The following is a 23,315-nucleotide window of genomic DNA, read 5'->3' on the forward strand; positions in this document are numbered from 1 at the left end:
AATTGAATATCCTATGTGAAGGTGATTAAAAAAGAATTGAGGAAACAAGTGATGCTAGTGAAGATATGGTAGTGGACGCACCGCACCTGTTGTAAATGTTTGCTGCCAGTCAAAATATACCCTGTGTGTTAAAAAGGTGGATTTTGTTGCATTCATTGCCACAGTTATAAACTGTACAGCACAAGTCTCAAATAAATCTGAAAAACTGGACATTATTGTGGCTGCGACAGAAAAGGTTTGGGGATTTTATATCTGGGGTACTGGCGCCAGAAGACCCGCCCTCCCAGGTTCCTCTTGAACCTGTGTAGGGATCAGATCTGTTTAATTTTTTAAAAGAAAAGTTTTATTTATTTTTTGATAGTTTGGTAGTTATTTTTTGGTGTATTTTGTTCCATTTTGGGGAATCCTATTTCCATCCCACACGTTAGGTGGCGGGATGCTCATTAAAATCTGCGATCGCCAATATACGATTGAAGAAGAAGAAGAAGAAGAAGAAGAAGAGTTACGCTTTCCCATAATGCATTGCAATGCCAACGTAGGCATATCTGCCATTGCCTAGCTAGTTTTCAACATGGCCACCGGTGTTTGACATCAGCTAGCATTCGTAGTTCTTCTCAATGGATTTAATTTGAGCTGACACATATTTTCCATACATTTTAACTCCACCTCTTTAGAAAAAAGTAATATCGAACTAAGCAAGCCAGACGCTTTCTACATTATCCGGCCTGGTAAGAGACTAGCACTAGCTAACATCAGGCAGTTGGCTACCGGCGTTATCTAGACGGCTAGCTAGCTCCAGATACACAATATATCATACATAGACTATTGGATGCCATTCAGCTTGGTAGTTGCTGTCAGTTCGTATTTTCATTGTTTTCGAGTAGTGTTGATTATTTAGCTAGATAGCTCGTTATGTCTGTCCAAGGCTGCCTAAATTAGCCGCTAGCTAGTGGTGCATTGATGGCTCGTTGATAAGAGGTAAATGGGACGTGATTTCTTCTTAAGATTGTTAATGATTACTCTCTTTCAGTGTCAGTCAAAATGGCAAGCCCAAGGACTAGAAGAGTTTTGAAGGAAGTGAGAACTCAGGAGGAAAACAACGTGAGTAACTACTGTTGGATAGCTAACGACATTCGCTTGCTGTTTGAGCAGTATAGCCAAAGATAGTGCCTTCAGAAAGTATTCAGACCCCTTGACTTTTTCCACATTTTGATATGTTAAAAGCCTTATTCTAAAATTGATTGAATAAATTAAAAATCCTCAGACATCTATCTACACACAATACCACATGGTGACAAAGCAGAAAGAGGTTTTTAGAATGTCTTGCTTATTTGTAATAAATAAAAAAAATATTTACATTAGTATCCAGACCCTTTGCTATGAGACTGGAAATTGAGCTCAGGTGCATCCTGTTTCCATTGATCATCCTTGATGTTACTACAACTTGATTGGAGTCCACCTGTGGTAAATTAAATTGATTAGAAATGCACACGCCTGTCTATAAGGCCTCACAGTTGACAGTGCCTGTCAGAGCAAAAACCAAGACATGTGGTCGAAGGAATTGACCGTAGAGTGTTGAGACAGGATTGTTGTCGAGGCGCAGATCTGGGGAATAGTACCAGCAGCATTGAAAGTCCCCAAGAACACAGTGGTCTCCATCATTCCTAAATGGAAGAAGTTTGAAATCACCAAGAGTCTTCCTAGAGCTGGCTGCCCGGTCAAACTGAGCAATTGGGGGAGACCCAATGGTCACTTTGAATAAGCTCCAGAGTTCATCTGTGGCGATGGGAGAACCTTCCAGACGGACAACCATCTCTGCAGCACTCCACCAATCAGGTCTTTATGGTAGTGGCCAGACAGAAGCCTCTCCTCAATAAAAGCCAAATGACAGCCTGCTTGGAATTTGCCTAAAGGACTCTAACCATGGGAAACAAGATTCTCTGGTCGGATGAAACCAAGATTGGACTATTTGGTCTGAATGCCAAGCATCACATCTGGAGGAAACCTGGCACCATCCGTACGGTGAAGCATGTTTGTGGCAGTATCGTGCTGTGGGGATGTTTTTCAGCGGCAGGGACTGGGAGACTATAGCTGAAAATAGCTCTGCAGCGATACTCCCCATCCAGCTTGAGAGGATCTGCAGAGAAGAATGGGAGAAACTCTCCAAATACAGGTGTGCCAAGCTTGTAGCGTCATACCCAAGAAGAATCGAGGCTGTAATCGCTGGAAGGTGCTTAAAAAAAGTACTGATTAAACGGTCTGAATAATTATGTAAATGTGATACTTTTTAAAATAAAATTGCGATGATTTATTTAAAAAAAACAGTTTTTGCTTTGTCATTATGGGGTGTTGTGTAGATTGATGGGAAAAAAAACAAATGTAATCCATCTTAGAATAAGGCTATAACGTAACAATGTGGAAAAAGTCAAGGGGTCTGAATACTTAGCAGATGCGCTGTGGATGAAGGTCGGACATTACTGATTGACTGACGCAATTTGAATTGAAATTATTTTGCATTTACCGTGAGTATATTAAACATTAAGAACCCCCAGTCAACTGTTTTGACTGGGAAGCATGCTTCACGACTCACTTTAGCCACGACTTGATTGCTCAGGGCCTAGGGTGAACTACCTAAGGTTTTATATGGACACAAGTTAAAACAGTAGCGAGGGCTGAACAATCTCTGCTGATATATTCAATGTGATAACTGTCCTGTGTCCATATTCACTTTTTCAATGTCAACAATGACATCAAATGGTTAGGCAACATTTCCCCCTCCTTTTCTCAGCTTTGCTTTGAGTGTGGGGGCTTCAACCCTCAGTGGGTTAGTGTTACCTATGGGATCTGGATTTGTCTGGAGTGTTCTGGCAAACACAGAGGCTTGGGAGTGCACCTTAGGTGAGTAACTTTAAAGTTCCAAAATGACAAATGTGATGATTGTGCTGGGATTTATGCTTGCCAGCAGAGGCATGTGCATGAATGTCAAAATCCTCTCTTATCCTAGATAAATTGTTTATTGCTTTTAGCCGTGCTCTTCTAAGAATTATTAGCAGTTATGTGCTTTGTTAACCCACCACAGCCAGAAGCCATCCACATTTCTTCTTTCCTGACTGTTAGTCAGTGTGTTTGGAAGTATTGAACCCCTGATGTGATCTCTATACTGTAGCTTTGTGCGCTCTGTTACCATGGACAAGTGGAAGGACATTGAGCTGGAGAAGATGAAGGCGGGAGGGAACGGAAAGTTCCGTATGTTTCTGGAACTCCAAGATGATTATGATGCCACTTGGACCATGCAGGACAAATATAACAGCAGAGCTGCTGCACTTTTCAGAGACAAGGTGAAGAAGTCTCACTCTCATGAGTCATAATTTAATGATCATGCTCAGCACAGTTGCTGGGGACACTCCAAATGTCCATTTATGAATTTCCAATGCTAATATCAGACAGGACATATTGAATGGTCTCACTCACTGAATTCCATTCCTCTGTATTCCATTGACAGGTTGCAACCATTGCAGAAGGGAAGGAGTGGTCTATTGAAACTTCCTCTGCCAAGGACTGGACTCCACCTCAGCCCAAGACAGGACTTTCGTCGTCTCATCGGTAAGTAAGGCTGGCCGATATTTTGTATTTATTCAAATTCATGTTTTTGTGCGACATTCCAGATGCCTGTATTGGAAGAATCAAGGTTTTTTGTAATTCATTTTTATGTCTGCTTGTTTTCATGTTGTCTTTTTGGTTTTGTCTACTTCGCTCCTTCTGTGCTGTGTGCACTTTCTCATTTACACCAGACATCTCAATATAATGACACGCTGTTCATGTCTCCGCCCTAACAATGGGAGTCGTTGTCCCAAAGGCGGGAAGGTAGGCAACAAGCCTAAGTCCAAAATAAGCCCATAGAAATGTGTTGGACATATTTTTTTTGAGTGAAACCTCCAGGGTATGGTCATGACAATCGTAGAAAAGTCATAGAATTTTAAAATGTTGTTTTCCAGGCCTGGAAAAGTTCAGAAATTATCACATCTGTAATGTTTTGGAGAAGTCCTGGAAATTCATTTAATTTTTGTTAATGTAATTTATTTAAGCACCGTTTTTAAATATTTGATCAATCAAATAAAAATCAACACATCAGCCAGGATCAGAATGTTTGTGTGCATAACCTGCATGTGTGCAAGACGAGTGGGCTGTTGCTTAAGGCGTCCGCATGCTTCCCAGCCGAAACTATTTGGAAGGGTTTGTGCATATACACTGAACATTGAAATACATTTATTAGGCCCTATTCTATGAATTTCACATGACTGGGGATACAGATATGCATCTGTTAATCACAGATACCTAAAAAAAAAAAAAATTGTGGCATGGATCAGAAGTCAGTATCTAGTGTAGAGGTCGATCGATTATGATTTTTCAACGCCGATACCGATTATTGGAGGACCAAAAAAGCCAATGCCGATTGAAAACAAAGTTTTTTTTTTATTTGTAATGACAATTACAACAATACTGAATGAACACTTATTTTAACTTAATATATATAATATATCAATAAGATCAATTTAGCCTCAAATAAATAATGAAACATGTTCAATTTGGTTTAAATAATGCAAAAACAAAGTGTTGGAGAAAGTAGAAGTGCAATATGTGCCATGTAAGAAAGCGAATGTTTAAGTTCCTTGCTCAGAACATGAGAACATATGAAAGCTGGTGGTTCCTTTTAACATGAGTCTTCAATATTCTCAGGAAAGAAGTTGTAGTTATTATAGGAATTATAGGACTATTTCCCTCTATACCATTTGTATTTCATTAACCTTTGTCTATTGGATGTTCTTATAGGCACTTTAGTATTGCCAGTGTAACAGTATAGCTTCTGTCCCTCTCCTCGCTCCTCCCTGGGCTCAAACCAGCAACACGACAACAGCCACCCTCGAAGCAGCAGAGCAAGGGGAACAACCACAGGCTCAGCGAATGACGTTTGAAACGCTATTAGCGCGCGCTAACTCGCTAGCCATTTCACTTCGGTTACACCAGCCTAATCTCGGGAGTTGATAGACTTGAAGTCATAAACCGTGCAATGCTTGAGGCACAACGAAGAGCTGCTGACAAAACGCACGAAAGTGCTGTTTGAATGAATGTTTACCCGCCTGCTTCTGCCTACCACTGCTCAGTCAGATACTTTATGCTTGTATGCTCAGTCAGATTATATGCAACGTAGGACACGCTAGATAATATCTAGTAATATAATCAACCATGTGTAGTTAACTAGTGATTATGATTGATTGTTTTTTATAAGATACGTTTAATGCTAGCTAGCAACTTACCTTGGCTTACTGCATTCGCGTAACAGGCAGTCTCCTTGTGGAGTGCAACAAGAGAGGCAGGTCGTTATAGCGTTGGACTAGTTAACTGTAAGGTTGCAAGATTGGATCCTCAGAGCTGACAATGTGAAAATCTGTCGTTCTGCCCCTGAAATAGGCAGTTAACCCACCGTTCCTAGGCCGTCATTGAAAATAAGGATGTGTTCTTAACTGACTTGTCTAGTTAACTTAAGATTAAATAAAGGTGTACATTTTTTTTTCTCAATTGGTGTCCAAAAATACAGATTTCCGATTGTTATTAACTTGAAATCGGCCCTAATTAATCGGCCATTCGGGATTAATCGGTCGACCTCTAATCTAGTGTGACCACCATTTGCCTTGTGCAGCACGATACCTTCACATAGTTGATCATGCTGTTGATCGTGGAATGTTGTCTCACTCCTGTTCAATAGCTGTGTGAAGTTGCTGGATTTTGGCAGGAACTGAAACACTCTGTTGAGTGAGGTGAGGACGACGAGCACATAGATGAGCTTCCCTTAGACCGTTTCTTACAGTTTGTGCAACAATTCTTTGGTTGTGCAAACCCAGTTTCATCAGGTTTCCGGGTGGCTCGTCTTAGACCATCCCGCAGGGGATGAAGCCAGACGTGGAGGTCATGGTGTGGCGTGTTTGTACGTGGTCTGCAGTTGTGAGGCTGGTTGGAATTACTGCCAAATTCTCTAAAATGACAGAGGCGGCTTATGGTAAAGAAATTAACATTACATTCTCTGGCAACAGCTCTGGACTTTCCGGCAGTCCGCATGCCAATTGTGTACTCCTCAACTTGAGACATCTGTGGCATTGTGTTGTGACAACTGCACCTTTGCACTGCACTGTTGCCTATTGTCCCCAGCGCAAGGGTCACCTGTGTAATGATCATGCTGTTCAGTCAGCTTCTTGATATGCCAGGTGGATTGATTATCTTGGCAAAGGAGAAATGCTCACGAACAGGCATGTAAACAAATTTGTGCACAATTTGAGAGAAATACACTTTGTGCATATGGAATATTTCTAGGATCTTATTTCAGCTCATGAAACAGGGGACCAACACATGTTGCATGTATATTTTTCTCAGTATTTTATGACGTTTTGAACTTCGGTAAGGGGTTTTTCGGTTGTTCAGACAATGTTTTGAGGCAAGTCTGTCGGTAGCCGACGTCTACGACCCTTCATAGATTGGCAAATACTCATTACTATTGACCATTCATTGAGAACTTGTTTTCGTGAAAAAATGTCATTGTGAAATACTGCACCAAACATGTTAGTTAGTTGTAACGTTGAGCGGCTAAGATCTCCTTGGTAAAAACATCAATGTAATTACATTTCTTGCGTTATCTTGGATTAATTGTGACTTTTGAAGTGTATACTGGCTACGGTGTCTCAAATGGACAAACGGTAGTCTTTTTTTTAAGGGAATATGTGAGTGCACTCATTCAGTTCGCCTAGCCGAGTTCGGCTAAGGGCCAAGGAGAGAGACATTCCAGTGCAGCAGTAGGTAGGCCTATAAAATATGATGAACAGACTAACTACTGTTATTAAGGAGGAGAACGCTACCTACCCCAATGTATAGTGCCAACTATGAAGTTGAGCACGTGAAATATATTCAGATGTGCACCGCACACAGCCTAGTTGCAGCAGAATATCATCTGCAGGCAGCAAGAGCGCACAGCTCTCAACTGGTTTTGGCATGGAGCAGTTCACAGAAGGACTTCGGTAGTCGGTAGGATAGAAAAGACATTTCAATTTTATCTACCAGTAAATGCTAAGGCAATGGGTATGCAAACCAGGTACTGAAAGTTTAGACCGAAGTGTTGATTTAGTAGGTTTTGTGATGTGCACTGTTTGCATCAGGGTCGTGGACATGGATGGGTCTGGGTAGATGGAGGCCCACTCATTAGGGAGCCAGGCCCTGACAGTCATGTGGTGTAAGCATTATTGTGGAGTTAGTCCATCAAATTTGACTGGGACATTGTTTGCTGCCTCTATTCAGGATGCACTGTTACATTTGTCCAGAATAGTCATTGAAACTATGGCTGGGAATTTCAATACAATCAAACTAGCATGGGACATGATCACAAGTCAGACATAACGTGGCTAATATGCTAGCATATCTATTTATGAAGTAAGCTCAAAACACAGAGCCTAATGTTAGCTAGCTGCTAGGAGGATGTCATGCCATTGGAGTGGGTGAGTGACTGAATTTCCCCCCCCCCCCCTCATTGTTATTCGGTGGTCATACACAGCTAGAGATGCAGGTATCATTTGGTTAGCTAGCAAGAACTTGAACTACTTATCCAGTTAGCATATCGTTTGCAAATTCACTCTGGCGATCTACTCCGATTTCAAAACTCTCTTCTGACTGTGCCAGAGTGCAGAACTTATGAATTTCCAAACAAGCAACACCTGAATTTGACCGGTGTCAGTAAACATATTCCAAAAAAGTATTAGTTAGTCAAGAATGCTCTAGATCAGTGTTTCCTAACCCTGGTCCTCCAGTACACCCTACAGTACACATTTTCATTGTAGCCCTGGACATACACACCTCGCTCAACTCATTAAGGGCTTGATGATTAGTTGACAAGTTGAATCAAGTGTGCTTGCCTGGAGTTGCAATAAAAATGTGAACTGTTGGGGGTACTCGAGGACCAAGGTTTGGAAACATTGCTCTAAATAACATGTAAACAGCCTAACCAGCTCTGCTAAGGTGAATAAAATGGTCAGTCAGTGGTGTAAAAATACTTTAAAGTACTACTTAAGTAGCTTTTGGGGATGTCTTTACTATTTATATTTTTGGCTACTCTTACGTCATTACATTCATAAAGAAAATAATGTTCTTTCTACTGCATACATTTTCCCTGACACCCAAAAGTACTCATTACATTTTCCCTGACACCCAAAAGTACTCATTACATTTTCCCTGACACCCAAAAGTACTCATTACATTTTCCCTGACACCCAAAAGTACTCATTACATTTTGACAAGAAAATGGTCCAGTTCACACTTGTCAAGAGAACATCCCTAGTCATCCTACTGCCTCTGCTCTGGCGGACTCACTAAACACACATGCTTCATTTGTAAATGTCTGAGTGTGCCCCTGGCGATCCGTAAAAAAAGAATTGTGCCATCTGTTTTTTTTTTCTTATATAAGGAGGTTGAAATGATTTATACTTTTGATACTTAAGTATATTTTAAAACAAAATACTTTTACTCAAGTATTTTACTTGAGTCATTTTCTATTAAGGTATCTTTTACTTTTACTCAAGTGTGACAGTTGGGTACTTTTTTCACCACTGGTCAGAGTGAGGTGTTCTCATTTGTCTGGATGTAGCTAACTAGCCAACTTTAGCCAGTTAGCTTTGGGTGCTTGGTTGGGACAAGCATGCATTTGTATTTATTGGGCATCCCCAAGGCAGCAGCTACTCTTCCTGGGGTTCAAACACATTAAGGGACTTACATGAGTTTCAAAGAGAGTCAGAATATGAATGTCATCTGTTAAAGTTAATGACTTCATGAACCTTGTTTCTTAAGCAACGTATGTGTATATGGGCTATTTTTAGGCCTTTCCTGGGTTGCTTGATTGTTTTTAATGCTTTACTGGGAAGTAGCTTATCAGAAGTAGACTTGCTCATGTTATTTATATTGGAGCTGATGGTAAGCTGCACACAGTGGACTTCCTACTAGGGCACGCTGCCTCAGTGCTGACCGTGTAACTCTGGTTCATAGGCACATGATTACTGCATACAAAAACTGTAGGATCAATAGCGGATATAAATTAAGTTACTTACATTATCCCAGGGTCGTTGGAAGATAATGTACATTTGATGCAACCTTATGACAACTCATTGTCACAATGGTAGGGATAAACTGAGCTAGTCTTGGGTCTTAAGTCATTTTCTCAACGCAGCCTTGAAATGCGTGGACAGTCTGGAAGCCAAGATTTTTTTTTGGGGGGGGGGGGGGGTCGGGAACAGGAACATCCCCAAAGTCATCTAGGAGCATCCCACTAGCTCATGTCTCCAAGGAAGGGGGAGACCGGGAAGGTATCCCTACAGAGTACCGGCCAGTCGGCTGTGGACAGCCGACACGGTGGCGACACTTCCATCAGAAGGGCATCTGGCTACTGGGGTAAAAAAAAAAAAAGTAGGCGGGTGTTGATTTACCCCAGTAGCTAGTGTAGGTTCGCTACTTGTTTGCTAAGAGTAGCCACTTCACCCCTTTAGGCCTCTGCAAGCTACATTGAAAGTCCAGGTGGTCCACATTGTCCCAGAATAAAGCAAAGTAAACACAGCTCCTGCAGCTTTAAACGTTCAATAGGGGCTTCTGTTTGAGACTGCCGAGCTAGCTGGGTTTCCGTGTCTCTACACATGGAATCTGGCAGGATCCCGGGACGGTAGCTTTCACAGCAACTGAGTCCAAGAGTTAGAGATTCTGCTAATGCTTTCCTTTGTTCATGCTTCCCACTTTGTCAGAGCTCTGCGTGTCATGTCTTGTCTGTGGCATTGGCAGACAAGCTACAGAAGGACAAGGTGACAATTCCCCATTTATCAGTCAAATTGACGGGCAACTAGCTGAAAAAGTTTGAGGGTTTATCTAGTTTTCTGTCGTTAGATTTTAGCTCATCTTGCTCTGGCTAGCATTAGTTGTTGATCTTGTTGATGTACATAACTGATGGATAGAGAGCCTACCATTTTTCATAGTGGTTTGATCAACAGGACTGTAACGTTTCCAAATGTAAGAGGACTCCCATGGTGTTTACTTATTTGCAGAAATCCATTCTGGTGGCTTTTGGTGACTGTGTTGTAATGATCTAAAGTCATGGTGTTGCAACTGCCTGTAAACACACGGTCCAGTTCAAAGTGAATGATGGCAGGATCCTGTGGCAAATGGCTTGTTTGTATATAGGTTCTACTGTAGGTCTGATTGGCTATAGCACACCGGTCTGTGTAGACTCCGGTCCTGGACAAGACAAAGGTTTTTATTCGGTTTTATTTACTCCAGTGTCTATTAATTGTCCAAACGCACAGCTGCTTTCTCACTATATTACTTAAGAAATTTAACAAATGCCTTAATATACGTAATTCCCAAACATTTGACGAATTTATGAATATGTGAAAATTACGAATATGAATATGTGAAAATTAAATCTAAGTGGTTTTTGTCAATGTTTAAATAAGTGATTCTTCCTGGCAATGTATATGAACAGATTTGAATAAGATTTCATGTTGCTAAAAGGTTTGGTCCAACAGAATGGGTCATATGGACACCAATACACATTGAGACATTATTTTACTGTAATAGAGAAGTTATCCTTTTAACAATACCCTTTTTTAAAGGTCTCAACTACTCAAATTGCATGCAAATAAGATGCTACTTAAACAGGAGTATTAATGAACATTCATTCTGAAAAATGTATGTGCAGTTTGTCAAGCGCGGTATAAATGTGGAATAAGCATACCTTTTATATAAGGAATCGGAAACTCTAAAGTAGGCCACTTGATTTCAACATCTGAACAAAGTGGACAGGCTAGCATGTTGTTCAACCCTTGGAGGTGAACAGAAGTGTGTTCATAACTGTTCTGCTTTGTTAGCAAGCAAATAGATCCAAGTTGACTACACTTGAAACGTAAAGAATAGCTGCTACTCACGAGCATGCCAGTTTGCCCATGAGAGATTGTTTGAGACCTGCGTTAATTTTCTCTAGTTAGTGCTACAAGAAGGGTCATTATTAGTGAATGTGCATTATGTATGGGTCTGGTTACATTAGTACATTTTTTTTCTGACATTTTCATAGACTTGAAAGCCAGATCCGTGATTATTGCAAGAAAAGCAGGTTAAACTATTTTTTTATAAAATAATACAATTATTAGTGGGGCTTGTTTAGCCTAATTTCATGTGACCTGAATTCATGAGATTATTGCTGGTTGTTTGAAATGCAGTGTATTTGACCTTTTTAATTGTACAGCAAAGCTTATTTAGATAACATTTTTTTTTAAATCACTGTATATTGTGAATTGCCCATAAGTTAGGGCTGGGCGATATGACCTAAAAATCTATGGGTAAAGGTGAAAATAGTGTTATTTAGCTAAAGTATTCGACTACATGAATATTTCCAAAGTACCGATGTCCAATGTTATCAAGTCTCATAATATTCTGTCATCTGTTTTCCAATGTAGCTCAGGGGGCCTGGGTCAGAACTCGGGCAAACCTTCAGACAAGGCCTTTGAGGACTGGTTGAGTGACGATGTGAACTCTTATCAGAGGTGAGACCATTGTATCAATGACACTCCTCTCTGAGGCAGCTGCACAGCTTTTCTCTTATAGTACACATAAAGCACATGGTCAAAATTCAAAAGATGCCACAGAACATTTTTGTTTTGTTTAAAGAACACTTTAATCTGCTTTTCTCATGTAATGTATTCTTAACCCTAATTATGAAACTTAAAAACTTTAAGGACTTATTCTGTGAGTGCTCACCCAAAATGTAGCACAGGGTCTTAAAACAAAAGATGCCACAGAATACAACATTTTTAACATTTTGCTTAAAGCTCAATTTCATCCATATTGTTTTCTTTCCTGCTGGGGCCATCCATATGTGTATGCATGATTGTAAGTTGCTTTCCATAAAACCATTGGCTAAATGGAATATTATATGTTTTTGATCACCCTATGAGGACTTGTCATTCATGCAAATTTACAATTTCCTCTGTAGCGGTGGCAGTTATAGTGGGAATCAGGAAAACCGCTATGTTGGCTTTGGGAATACGCCGACTCCAGAGAAGGAGGATGATGTCCTGAACAACGCGCTCTCTTCCATTTATTCGGTACGGCAGTAATACGGCACAGCATTTAGGAATCTGCATAGCTCTGCAGTAGACGGGTCTCTGTGTGTGTACAGTTGAAGTCGAAGTTTACATACACTTAGGTTGGAGTCATTAAAACTTGTTTTTTTATCCAAATTTCTTGTTGACTAACTATAGTTTTGGCAAGTCGGTTAGGACGTTCGGTTAGGACGTCCACTTTGTGCATAACACAAGTCATTTTTCCAACAATTGTTTACAGACAGATACTTCACTTATAATTCATTGTATCACAATTCCAGTGGGTCAGAAGTTTACATACACCAAGTTGACTGTGCCTTTAAACAGCTTGGAAAATTCCTGAAAATGATGTCATGGCTTCAGAAGCTTCTGATATGTAAATGAGCCTAATTTGAGTCAATTGGAGGTGTACCTGTTGATGTATTTCAAGGCCTACCTTCAAACTTGGTGCCTCTTTGCTTGACATCATGGGAAAATCAAAAGAAATTAGCCAAGACCTCAGAAATAATGCAGACCTCCAAGTCTGGTTCATCCTTGGGAGCAATTTCCAAACGCCTGAAGGCACTACGTTCATCTGTACAAACAATAGTATGCAAGTATAAACACCACAGGACCACGCAGCCGTCATACCGCTCAGGAAGGAGACGCTTTCTGTCTCCTAGAGATGAGCGTACTTTGGTGCGAAAAGTGCAACTCAATCCCAGAGCAACAGCAAAGGACCTTGTGAAGATGCTGTATTAAACGAGTAAAACGAGTCCTATATCGACATAACCTGAATGGTCGCTCAGCAAGGAAGAAGCCACTGCTCCAAAATTGCCATAAAAAAGCCAGACTACGGTTTGCAGCTGTACATGGGGTCAAAGATGGTACTTTTTGGAGAAATGTCCTCTGGTCTGATGAAACAAAAACAGAACTGTTTGGCCATAATGACCATCGTTATGTTTGGAGGAAAAAGGGGGATGCTTGCATGATGAACACCATCCGAACCATGAAGCACGGGGGTAACGCATCATGTTGTGGGTGTTTTACTGCAGGAGTGACTGGTGCACTTCACTAAATAGATGACATCATGAGGATGGAAAATGATGTGGATATATTAAATCAACTTCTCAAGACATCTGTCAGGAAGTTAAAGCTTGGTTGCAAATGAGTCTTCCAAATGGACAATGACCCCAAGCATACTTCCAAAGTTGTGTCAAAGTGGCTTAAGGATGACAGTCAAGGTATTGGAGTGGCCATCAAAGCCCTGACCTCAAGCCTATAGAACATTTGTGGGCAGAACTGAAAAAGTGTGTGCGAGCATAGAGGCCTACAAACCTGACTCAGTTACACCAGCTCTGTCAGGAGACATGGGCCCAAATTCACCCAACTTATTGTGGGAAGCTTGTGGAAGGCTACCTGACACATTTGACCCAAGTTAAACAATTTTAAAGGCAATGCTACCAAATACCAATGTAAACTTCTGACCCACTGAGAATGTGATGAAAGAAATAAAAGCTGAAATAAATAATTCTCTATTATTCCGACATTTCACATTCTTAAAATAAAGTGGTGATCATAACTGACCTAAGACAGGGAATTTTTACTAGGATTAAATGTCAGGAATTGTGAAACTGAGTTTAAATGTATTTGGCTAAGGTGTATGTAAACTTCAACTGTGTGTGTGGTGCTTTTAAGACAACTGGGAACTCTGGCCCCCCAAATGTCAAATCATGCTGTCTCTGATCTTCAGGTCAAAGTCAGAGCTCTAGGAAGATGCCCTGAGTTTCCGAGTTGGATGAGTGTTCAAAAAGGTTTTTTCCAGTTGGAGCTCCCCCCAGTTGTCTTGAACGCACTGAAGTCTTAGATTTCAGAGTTCCCAGTTTTGAAGCTGTAATAGTACCATTTGGGAGGTATGATGACTCGTATGACATGTTTTGTTGTATAGGGCTGGAGCAATTTCACCATCGGAGCTAGCAAAATTGCTGCAGTTGCCAAGGATAACGTAAGTATCTTTAAGGAAAGTTGTTATCCTGTCACAGAACTTCATTTGATTGTTTATTAATTGCGTTATCACATCTTTTCACTGAAACAGACTGCAAAACTTGCAACTTCAGCAACCCTAAAGGTATGAATTCCTTTTGTTAAACCGTTATTAGTAACTGATGAGTTTTGTCTTTAGTTACTACTAGGGTTTTTGCTGCATAGTGTTTTTTTTGGGCCCCGTATTTTATTTTTTCCTCAATTTTCATTTAGCCTTATTGTAAAATTGCAGGAAATGATCTTTAAACCAGCAAAACTTTCTCCCTGGCCACGAGGACCTAAAGTGTTCAGTTGGCAACTATGCCCATTGCCCCTGCCACGCCTACCACCTAAGCCATTTTTATCCAGAAAAAAAACCCTGACTGCGAAGATAACGTTATGAATAATGTTTTTACTGGCATAATTTTGCAACTTAAAAAACTTGTGTATTTAGATGAGACTATTTACATGGATGTGTAGATACAAACTTTTTTTCACCCCAATTTTTTTTGGTATCCAATTGTCCTGTCGCCGCAATTCCCGTACGGACTCAGGAGGCAACAGCCGAGAGCCGTGCATCCTCCGAAACGACCCAGCCAAGCCGAACTGCTTCTTGACACAATGCCCACTTAACCCGGAAGCAAGCCACACCAACGTGTCGGAGGAAACACCGTACACCTGGCGACTCCGTGTTCACTGCGCCCGGCCTGCCACAGGAGTCGCTAGTGTGCGATTGGACAAGAAGATCGCTGCCAGCCAAACCCTCTAACCCGGATGTCACTGGGCCAATTGTCCACCGCCCCTTGGATCTCCCGGTCGTGGTCGGCTGCCACAGAGCCTGGACTAAAACCAGGATCTCTAGTGGCACTGCGATGCATTCCATTAGACCACTACTCCACTCGGGAGCTCAAACAAACTATTTTAACCTTACAAGTCTAAGATGCCATTTAACAATGTTGATAAAGACGTGATTGTATGAATCCCCTTTTGTTGAATAAGGAAACCATTCATATGCTCATTCTCTCTCATGGCTCAAGTAATAACTAACATGATGCTCTGCTAAACAGAGACAAAGTTCTAGCCCCCGTCCCGAAGGAAATACCAAGCTATGATAATTAGAGTGATAAGACATTTTCATTGATCATAATTCAACCAAAGCGATATATTGGTTGAGGCTCAGTCTCCTAATTCCATGTGATGTACCCACTGAAAAATATATTCTAGAACTTAATTGTTTCTATGGATGCCCTTAATGCATGTTATTCCCTCTGCAGCAGAAACTGCAATGTAAATGTTTAGCCTTCAGAGCTCATGGAACACAGATTTTTTTACCCCCCCCACACGTTTCCCTTGTATTTTTGCTCATAAATTAACTGGACAGAAATAACTGTGAATTTACCATGTTGGAACTGTTTGATGCTTTTTTAACCTCGCTTTCTCGGAACATAGTTAAGGGGCTATAAGCCGCCCCCAGAGCCGGTAAAACCAATAACAAATGCATGCTCTCTGTCCGTATGATACCTGCATATCTCATTTACTTACTGTTTTTTATGAATGCATTCATTCCCAACCACCCAGAGCTTGTTGGCTGGTCATCAGTGTCCTGTCTGATATTCTATGTAAACATTTCTAAACCCACTCCTGTGAAATGGTGGATGCATACAAGTAGCCCAACCTGTACTGTTACTGTAAGCTTTTGCTTGGCTGCAGACTAACATTGTCCGGTCCCCTTTTAATTTTTAAAGATGATGGATAATCTTACTGTCAAAGGTTGTAGTGTTAAATGTATTTATATGAAGTTCTTGGTCACTTTAACTTTGGTGGCTCATAAAACCAAATGGTTTAGAACCTGTTCTAGGAGTGTCAACATTCCTGTCATTTACGAAGAAAGACATGATATCATCGTTATAAACAAAAAGCATTTTATTTGTCACGTGCCGAATACAAGGGGTGTAGACTGCCGTGAAATGCTTCCATAAGCAGAATGAAGTACACAAGAACTAAGCTATACACAAGGAGTACCAGATTAATGTGCAGGGGTACGAGGTACAGTGGGGCAAAAAAGTATTTAGTCAGCCACCAATTGTGCAAGTTCTACCACTTAAAAAGATGAGAGGCCTGTAATTTATCATAGGTACACTTCAACTATGACAGACAAAATGAGAAAATCACATTGTAGGATTTTGTTTTTATTTGCAAATTATGGTGGAAAATAAGTATTTGGTCAATAACAAAAGTTTATCTCAATACTTTGTTATATACCCATTGTTGGCAATGACAGAGGTCAAACGTTTTCTGTAAGTCTTCACAAGGTTTTCACACACTGTTGCTGGTATTTTGGCCCATTCCTCCATGCAGATCTCCTCTAGAGCAGTGATGTTTTGAGGCTGTTGCTGGGCAACACGGACTTTCAACTCCCTCCAAAGATTTTCTATGGGGGTTGAGATCTGGAGACTGGCTAGGCCACTCCAGGACCTTGAAATGCTTCTTACGAAGCCACTCCTTCGTTGCCCGGGTGGTGTGTTTGGGATCATTGTCATGCTGAAAGACCCAGCCACGTTTCATCTTCAACGCCCTTGCTGATGGAAGGAGGTTTTCACTCAAAATCTCACGATACATGGCCCCATTCATTCTTTCCTTTACACGGATCAGTCGTCCTGGTCCCTTTGCAGAAAAACAGCCCCAAAGCATGATGTTTCCACCCCCAAGCTTCACAGTAGGTATGGTGTTATTTGGATGCAACTCAGCATTCTTTGTCCTCCAAACATGACGAGTTGATTTTTTTTTTAACCAAAAAGTTATATTTTGGTTTCATCTGACCATATGACATTCTCCCAATCTTCTTCTGGATCATCCAAATGCTCTCTAGCAAACTTCAGTCGGGCCTGGACTTTGTTACTTTGGTCCCAGCTCTCTGCAGGTCATTCACTAGGTCCCCCCCGTGTGGTTCTGGGATTTTTGCTCACTGTTCTTGTGATCATTTTGACCCCACGGGGTGAGGTCTTTGCTTGGAGCCCCAGATCAAGGGAGATTATCAGTGGTCTTGTATGTCTTCCATTTCCTAATAATTGCTCCCACAGTTGATTTCTTCAAACCAAGCTGCTTACCTATTGCAGATTCAGCCTTCCCAGCCTGGTGCAGGTCTACAATTTTGTTTCTGGTGTCCTTTGACAGCTCTTTGGTCTTGGCCATAGTGGAGTGTGACTGTTTGAGGTTGTGGACAGGTGTCTTTTATACTGATAACCAGTTAATACAGGTAACGAGTGGAGGACAGAGGAGCCTCTTGAAGAAGAAGTTACAGGTCTGTGAGAGCCAGAAATCTTGCTTGTTTGTAGGTGACCAAATACTTATTTTCCACCATAATTTGCAAATAAATTTATTAAAAATCCTACAATGTGATTTTCTGGATTTTTTTTTTTCCCCCTCATTTTGTCTGTCATAGTTGAAGTGTACCTATGATGAAAATGACAGGCCTCATCTTTTTAAGTGGGATAACTTGCACAATTGGTGGCTGACTAAATACTTTTTTGCCCCACTGTAGATATGTACATGAAGGCAGGGTAAAGTGACCATTACTTTCGTACTCACCAACCATAGGGTTATCCATCCATGCATGAGTTCCATTGCTCAGTACCCTTTGATGGTCAGCTGTCCGTCCGCTGTGCTGACTGCTCGTTTAACATCCTAGTCATGGCATGACAGTTCCCCCGCCTGCCTCAGCTGCCTACTACTCAAACTCAGTGTCTTGTGTTGGCGTGAATGTCGATTGTTCGTTTGATTCACACATTTTCTCCCTCACTCCCAACTAGGCCACAGAGTTAGGACAGACATTAAATGAGAATGTTATCAAACCTACCCACGAAAAGGTAACATTGTGTTTGAAGTTAATGTTAATTTGGTGGTGGGTCCCTATAGGCTAATATGCTTAATTGAACCAGCTTTAAATTTGAATGTGCACTGTGTCCTTCGGAATGTCTGCTGTTGTGACTGACTAGATAGGGTGCATGTGTAATAGCTAATTGCTTGATGTAGAAACATTCCACATAGCTGCTTAAAGTGGGTATTGACTGAGACTGAAATCACCTGCTCTCTCCTTATAAGTAGGCTAATCACCACATGTATTAATGTTCTCTCAGTAAAATATTGAAGCCTAACCACTGCTCACAGTAAAATATGTACTGCTCTCAATAATAAATATTGCCTGAGCTAGCTTTAGTGGGTGATGTCTTTATTTACACGCCCACCTCTTGATGCTGTGAGTTGTCTCCATTTCAATTAACGGTGATTTGGCTTGTCCAGGTAAAAGATGGCAAGTTGCTAGATGAAATGTCCGTCAGCATTGCTGGGCTGGCATCCAAGGTAGGAGAAGGCAGACCTCTGCCACACTGCAAACCGACAACCAGTCTCCTGATCAAGGGTCATGGGAAGCTAGGCTTTCATTAGAAATTTTCCCAAGTTTAGAATGACTAAATATTCAGGTGCTGTCACCCCCATTACGTATCCTGAAAAGGAGACTGGTTTGGGTGTGTTAATGTATATTTTGAAGATCATTCAATTTGATCTCCCATTTCTCTTGCTGCCATTTGTTATTCTGGTGGTGAGTATGTAGATTTGAACTGTACCCGTATTATATTAAGTTGTTCAAGTAAAGGACAATGTGAATACAGAGGTCAATGATTTGATTTCATTAGTTAACTTTTTATTAAAGTAATTTCATATCTAGTGATGTTTTTTGGAGTTTGACGTGTGTCCTCTTCTCAGGTCCAGGGCGCTGGTGCAAAAGGCTGGAAAGACATGAGCGACTTCTTTGCTGGAAAGCCAGAGGACGGGTAACGTCAAATATTAAAATGGACTTTGGCTTGGAGATGTGACATACCATATGTTCTTAGTTAGGTGGGTGGCTTTATTTGATTAACCCTCTCCCACAGGTCAGAAGGAGAGAGCTACCAAAACATGGACGCCACTGAGGGTTACCAGGGCAACTCCTCAGGCCCAGAACCAGGCCAGGCCCCTGCGCAGGACTTCTGGGAGACCTTTGGGAGCACCAGCTCCTCCAAGCCCAAGAAGTCTCCAAGCAGCGACAGTTGGACCAACGTCGACAACTCTGCCACAGAGAAGAAGAGCTCTGACAGCTGGGACAACTGGGGCTCAGAGGTAGCAACCAACAACAAACACAGCACTGGAGACAGCTGGGAGGCCTGGGACAACAACTGGGACAACAGTGGCAGAGAGACCAAAGGCAAGAAGAGCCCCGCTGCTGCCCCTGACAAACCTGCTGAGGAAACCTGGGACAATGCAGACTGGTAGAGGCCTCTCACTCCCTCACCTGCACTATTTCTCCCTTTTTCTCTATCCCTCCTTGCCTTTTTTTCCTTCACCGCCTTCTTTCCTTCCTTTTTCTGGCACTTTTACAGTTGCACAGTCCTGTCTCTAACCTGGGCTGCGCTCGATGCCAGTTTTGTGTTATTCCTCAATAAGAATCAATTGAAAGTAAATTGAGCTCCATGCATATGGAGTATACCTGAATATTCACAAACTTTAAAGCGGTTTAGTGTTTTATTTTTGCTGGATGTGTGTAAATAAAGTGACCTTTAATTGCAGGAGTTCAAAAATCAAAGTGAGAGCAGGGGAATAATCATATGTAATATTTAAAGTTGTTTCCATATTAGAAGGCAAGGTGCAATCTTGGTTTTATGACTCTATAGCAGGGCTATTCAACTATATTCTTACAAGGGCCAGATGTAAAGAAATAAAGGTGAATTGCAGGGGGGCTGGATATTTCCCATGTGATTATTCTAAGGAGACACCAATAAAGACATTTTTGTCCAATTTAAATGTTGCCAAAAGTAATTAGAAAAGAAGTGGAAGGTGCCCAACCAAAGTGAGTCGAGGTGCAACCACTTTTTCTTTATATAATTGATAAAGAAAAGGTGCAATGCTTGCTCACCGTTTATTTATTTAAACCACTATTAAAAGCTTCTTAAAAGTAATCAGGCCATTAGAAAATCATCAAACTAAGCATTACAATAAAAACCATTCAAATAAGTAAATGCCAAGTATTCTTTTGAATTAATTTCCCTCAGTCATTAGGTGCATGTTTTTGGCAATCTTTTCTAACGAGTCCCTGTGAGCCGTCAGCGAGGGGAACAGAAGTCATGTACGTGTTCGTAGCTTTCAGGAATGGGGTCATAATATTTTGTAGCTTAAACCGTTCAAACACTAGAGACATTCATATGAACAAAAAATGATCAACATGCCACCTAGGTGCTAAATATGCCCAAAACTACACTTTAGACAACCACAATGCTGCTTGTCATTTTGGCTGGGATTTTTTTGCAGATCTTTTATAAATATTCAGAATTGATCAAAGGGCCAGTCTAATTCAATAAATGGGCCGGATCTGGCCGGTGGGCCACCAGTTTGAATAGCCCTGCTCTATATTCAGGCGTTCAAGTCATTCTAACTAAAGATGGCAGCAGTCACCTACTGAACCAGAGTGTCTAGAGTGAGAGGAGCTCACTGGTTGGCCCATGAGAAACAGGGATTTCCACTTTGTTGCCGCATAATGAAGTTGACAAGGAACTTGACTCTAGTGTGTTTGTCATGTAAAGCCAGCATCCCTGGATTGTACCCCAACAGTGCTGTCGGTGTTGACCAAAACTTAGACAAAACGTTCTGTTTTGTCAATTTATGACAGCAACTAACCTTGGTAGGATGTAGTTGCTGGTAAATGTAGTTGCTGGATTCATATGATGCAAGTACATTATTTGAACAATATTTTTTTATCTTATACATTCTCAGCCCTCTTTTCATTGAAACCCTAAGAGAAGACTGAGTCAGTACTACTTGGTTATTTTGATGATGAACAGGTGTTGAAGTACATTTTGGTATATAGGCCATCGTAAATAAAAATTTGTTTTTAACTGACTTGCCTAGTTAAGTAAAGGTTAAATAAAGAAAAATATATACAACCCTGTCTAAAGAGGTTGATGGTATAAAAATACTATTCCACCATCCAATCGGTGGTTGTTGATTGTATTAATCTCATCTGCTAACTGTAATATGAATGAGCATGTGTTCATTTAATGTACAGTATGTATGTTAATCTGTAACATGATTGTGTGTTGAACTGGGCACATTTGTTTTTGGGGTGACTTATGCTTAATTGCATGTATGTAATACTGCCAAACCTGTGGGACCACCACAGCAACCTTCTGTGACCTCTGAACTTCATTGTAGTGGGATCTAGTCTATGTTGTCTGTCCTCTTAACACCTAAAAGTCAACACTTTCTTAGTGTGCTGAGCTTTTCAGTCTCAGTGGTAAGTGTTGCATCTGAATTTGTTGATCTCCAAGTATGCACGTTTATGAACTCGAATGTTGAATCAAACGACGGTCAAAGAACACATCTCAGGCCATTCATGTAATAATCTTTAAAGGAAAGTTTGATATAAAATTCAGATTTGTGCAGTGAATTTCTGACACACATTCACTTCTCAAGGAGTGATGTTGAATACTGCTGATTTGAAAGCGAGCTATTTGCTGGACTTCTAAAATGAGCCACATGTTTTACATGGAAGTGCAGAATAAGGTGGTTCCAGAGATTCACTCCAAAATCAGCCATGTAGGCTTGGCTAGGCCTAATCATGGCCTTGTTTGAGTTATGCATGTTTTGAGTGACTACCAAGGTCACTTTTAACAGATGAATTAGTTGTTTTGCAGTCTCCCTCAATTTGGAACCCTCAATTTCACCCCTGTATGTGTGAGGAGAGTGAGGCGTTACTTAGATAATTATTCTACTCCTGAGAAAGATGACGAGGCTACTATTTCTTAGTTGCACCAGATTGTTGGCATTTCCTTCCCCTGGCTGTTTTTTTTTGGTGGAACCACAGTTTATGGGCTGATGCGGCATGACATGCATTGTCTTGTGTGAAAGAGAACTGCTTCTGCTAAAAGGGCAACAAAGACCATCTGTTAAAAGTTGCATGTTTTCTGAACAAAAAAATCATAATGACTGGAGATGTAAACTAGGATAACTGTGCAATGTTTGTGTAGTAGTGCATCTTCTGTAATAGTGCTCCATCTCCCCTGCCCTCTATTTTAATGTTACCAGCCTTAAAGAGCTGACCTCAGTCTATTGATAAACCATTGTCAGTTTGGTTTGAAGAGTGTGTGTTCTCCCTTATTAGCTGGACAGCATGTCTGATAAAATATTAAAGTAAAACGAGGTGCTGCTGTTTAGTTTGCCTCCATATTTCTTATGCTTTGTTGATTTTTTTTCTTCCTTGTACTGTAAGTTTTATGAAGACTTAACATTTTCAGTTAAAACTAATCAGTCTAGTGGAACCAGCCTGAAGGTGAACGAAGTGATCATGCTAGTTCCACCAGGGAAATTAGCATTTTATACAGTCCCAAAATGTTTGTTTTTTTTATCAATGAATTCCAGTGCTTTAAAGGATGTTTAATGTTATATCCTATTTATAGATCTACAAAATCTCACATCATGTGAAATATAGGCCTAAAATAACTAATCACAAAAGTACAATATGTGCTCTTTGTCTTCATGTTTTGATTGTCACATTGGAGATTGCAACCCACAATGTTTTGTAGATATCATTGTTCAGTCAAATTGCTATTTTTCGATATTGTAAATTAAATGGTTATTGCATCCTAATGTAACTACGGTTTGAAGAAACAAATAGTTGAGGATTATTTTTAAAAACATAATTGGTATTTCTAAGTGCATTGGGCGTTGGCGAGTTTTCTTTGAGTTCCACTAATTTATCTGTCTATACACGCGTTCTATAATGGTGGTTGATTGAAGATAATTTCCTCCAGTGCCCTTAACCCTAATGTAAACCATAAGATTACGGTAGGCTTGACCCTTATCGTACTGTACTCTATAAATACTCTATAAATATATAACAGTTCCGGTTTTGGGTGTATTTCTGTGCACCACCTGTTGTCTGTATGCTAAATAAAAACGTAGTACATGTATGTTTTTTACTTCTTTTTTCTCATGGTGGATATCTTTTTAGAAGATGGTGTCATGAGGTCACTTGAATCACATTACGAGTTATATTAAATGTTTACATGTATTTCGCTGCACATGCACTGATTTAAAAATCTAAGTGTATAAAAGACG

The 23,315-nt window shown here is 40.6% G+C and overlaps 1 protein-coding gene across 9 annotated transcripts; it reads left to right on the plus strand.

Annotated features, from left to right (window-relative positions):
• The first annotated feature begins 461 nt into the window (after positions 1–461).
• On the plus strand, positions 462–23,167 carry LOC110528267 (ADP-ribosylation factor GTPase-activating protein 1). Of its 9 annotated transcripts, XM_021610183.3 has the most exons (14): positions 462–728; positions 1,031–1,101; positions 2,789–2,898; positions 3,167–3,338; positions 3,503–3,603; positions 11,526–11,612; positions 12,062–12,173; positions 14,098–14,154; positions 14,245–14,277; positions 15,621–15,650; positions 17,981–18,037; positions 18,471–18,530; positions 18,933–19,000; positions 19,100–23,167. In XM_021610183.3, exons 2-14 carry the CDS (start codon positions 1,042–1,044, stop codon positions 19,476–19,478), a joined length of 1,326 nt encoding a protein of 441 aa, XP_021465858.3. In that variant the 5' UTR covers positions 462–728; positions 1,031–1,041; the 3' UTR covers positions 19,479–23,167. The 9 variants fall into 9 exon arrangements, with proteins under 9 accessions (XP_021465858.3, XP_021465860.3, XP_021465859.3 ...); XM_021610185.3 differs by lacking the exon at positions 18,471–18,530 and having other exon boundaries at positions 18,939–19,000; XM_021610184.3 differs by lacking the exon at positions 15,621–15,650.
• Positions 23,168–23,315: the final 148 nt, after the last annotated feature.

Source organism: Oncorhynchus mykiss, chromosome 7 (genome assembly GCF_057628025.1).
Source record: "Oncorhynchus mykiss isolate SJ-2025 chromosome 7, ASM5762802v1, whole genome shotgun sequence".
Classification (NCBI taxonomy): domain Eukaryota; kingdom Metazoa; phylum Chordata; class Actinopteri; order Salmoniformes; family Salmonidae; genus Oncorhynchus; species Oncorhynchus mykiss.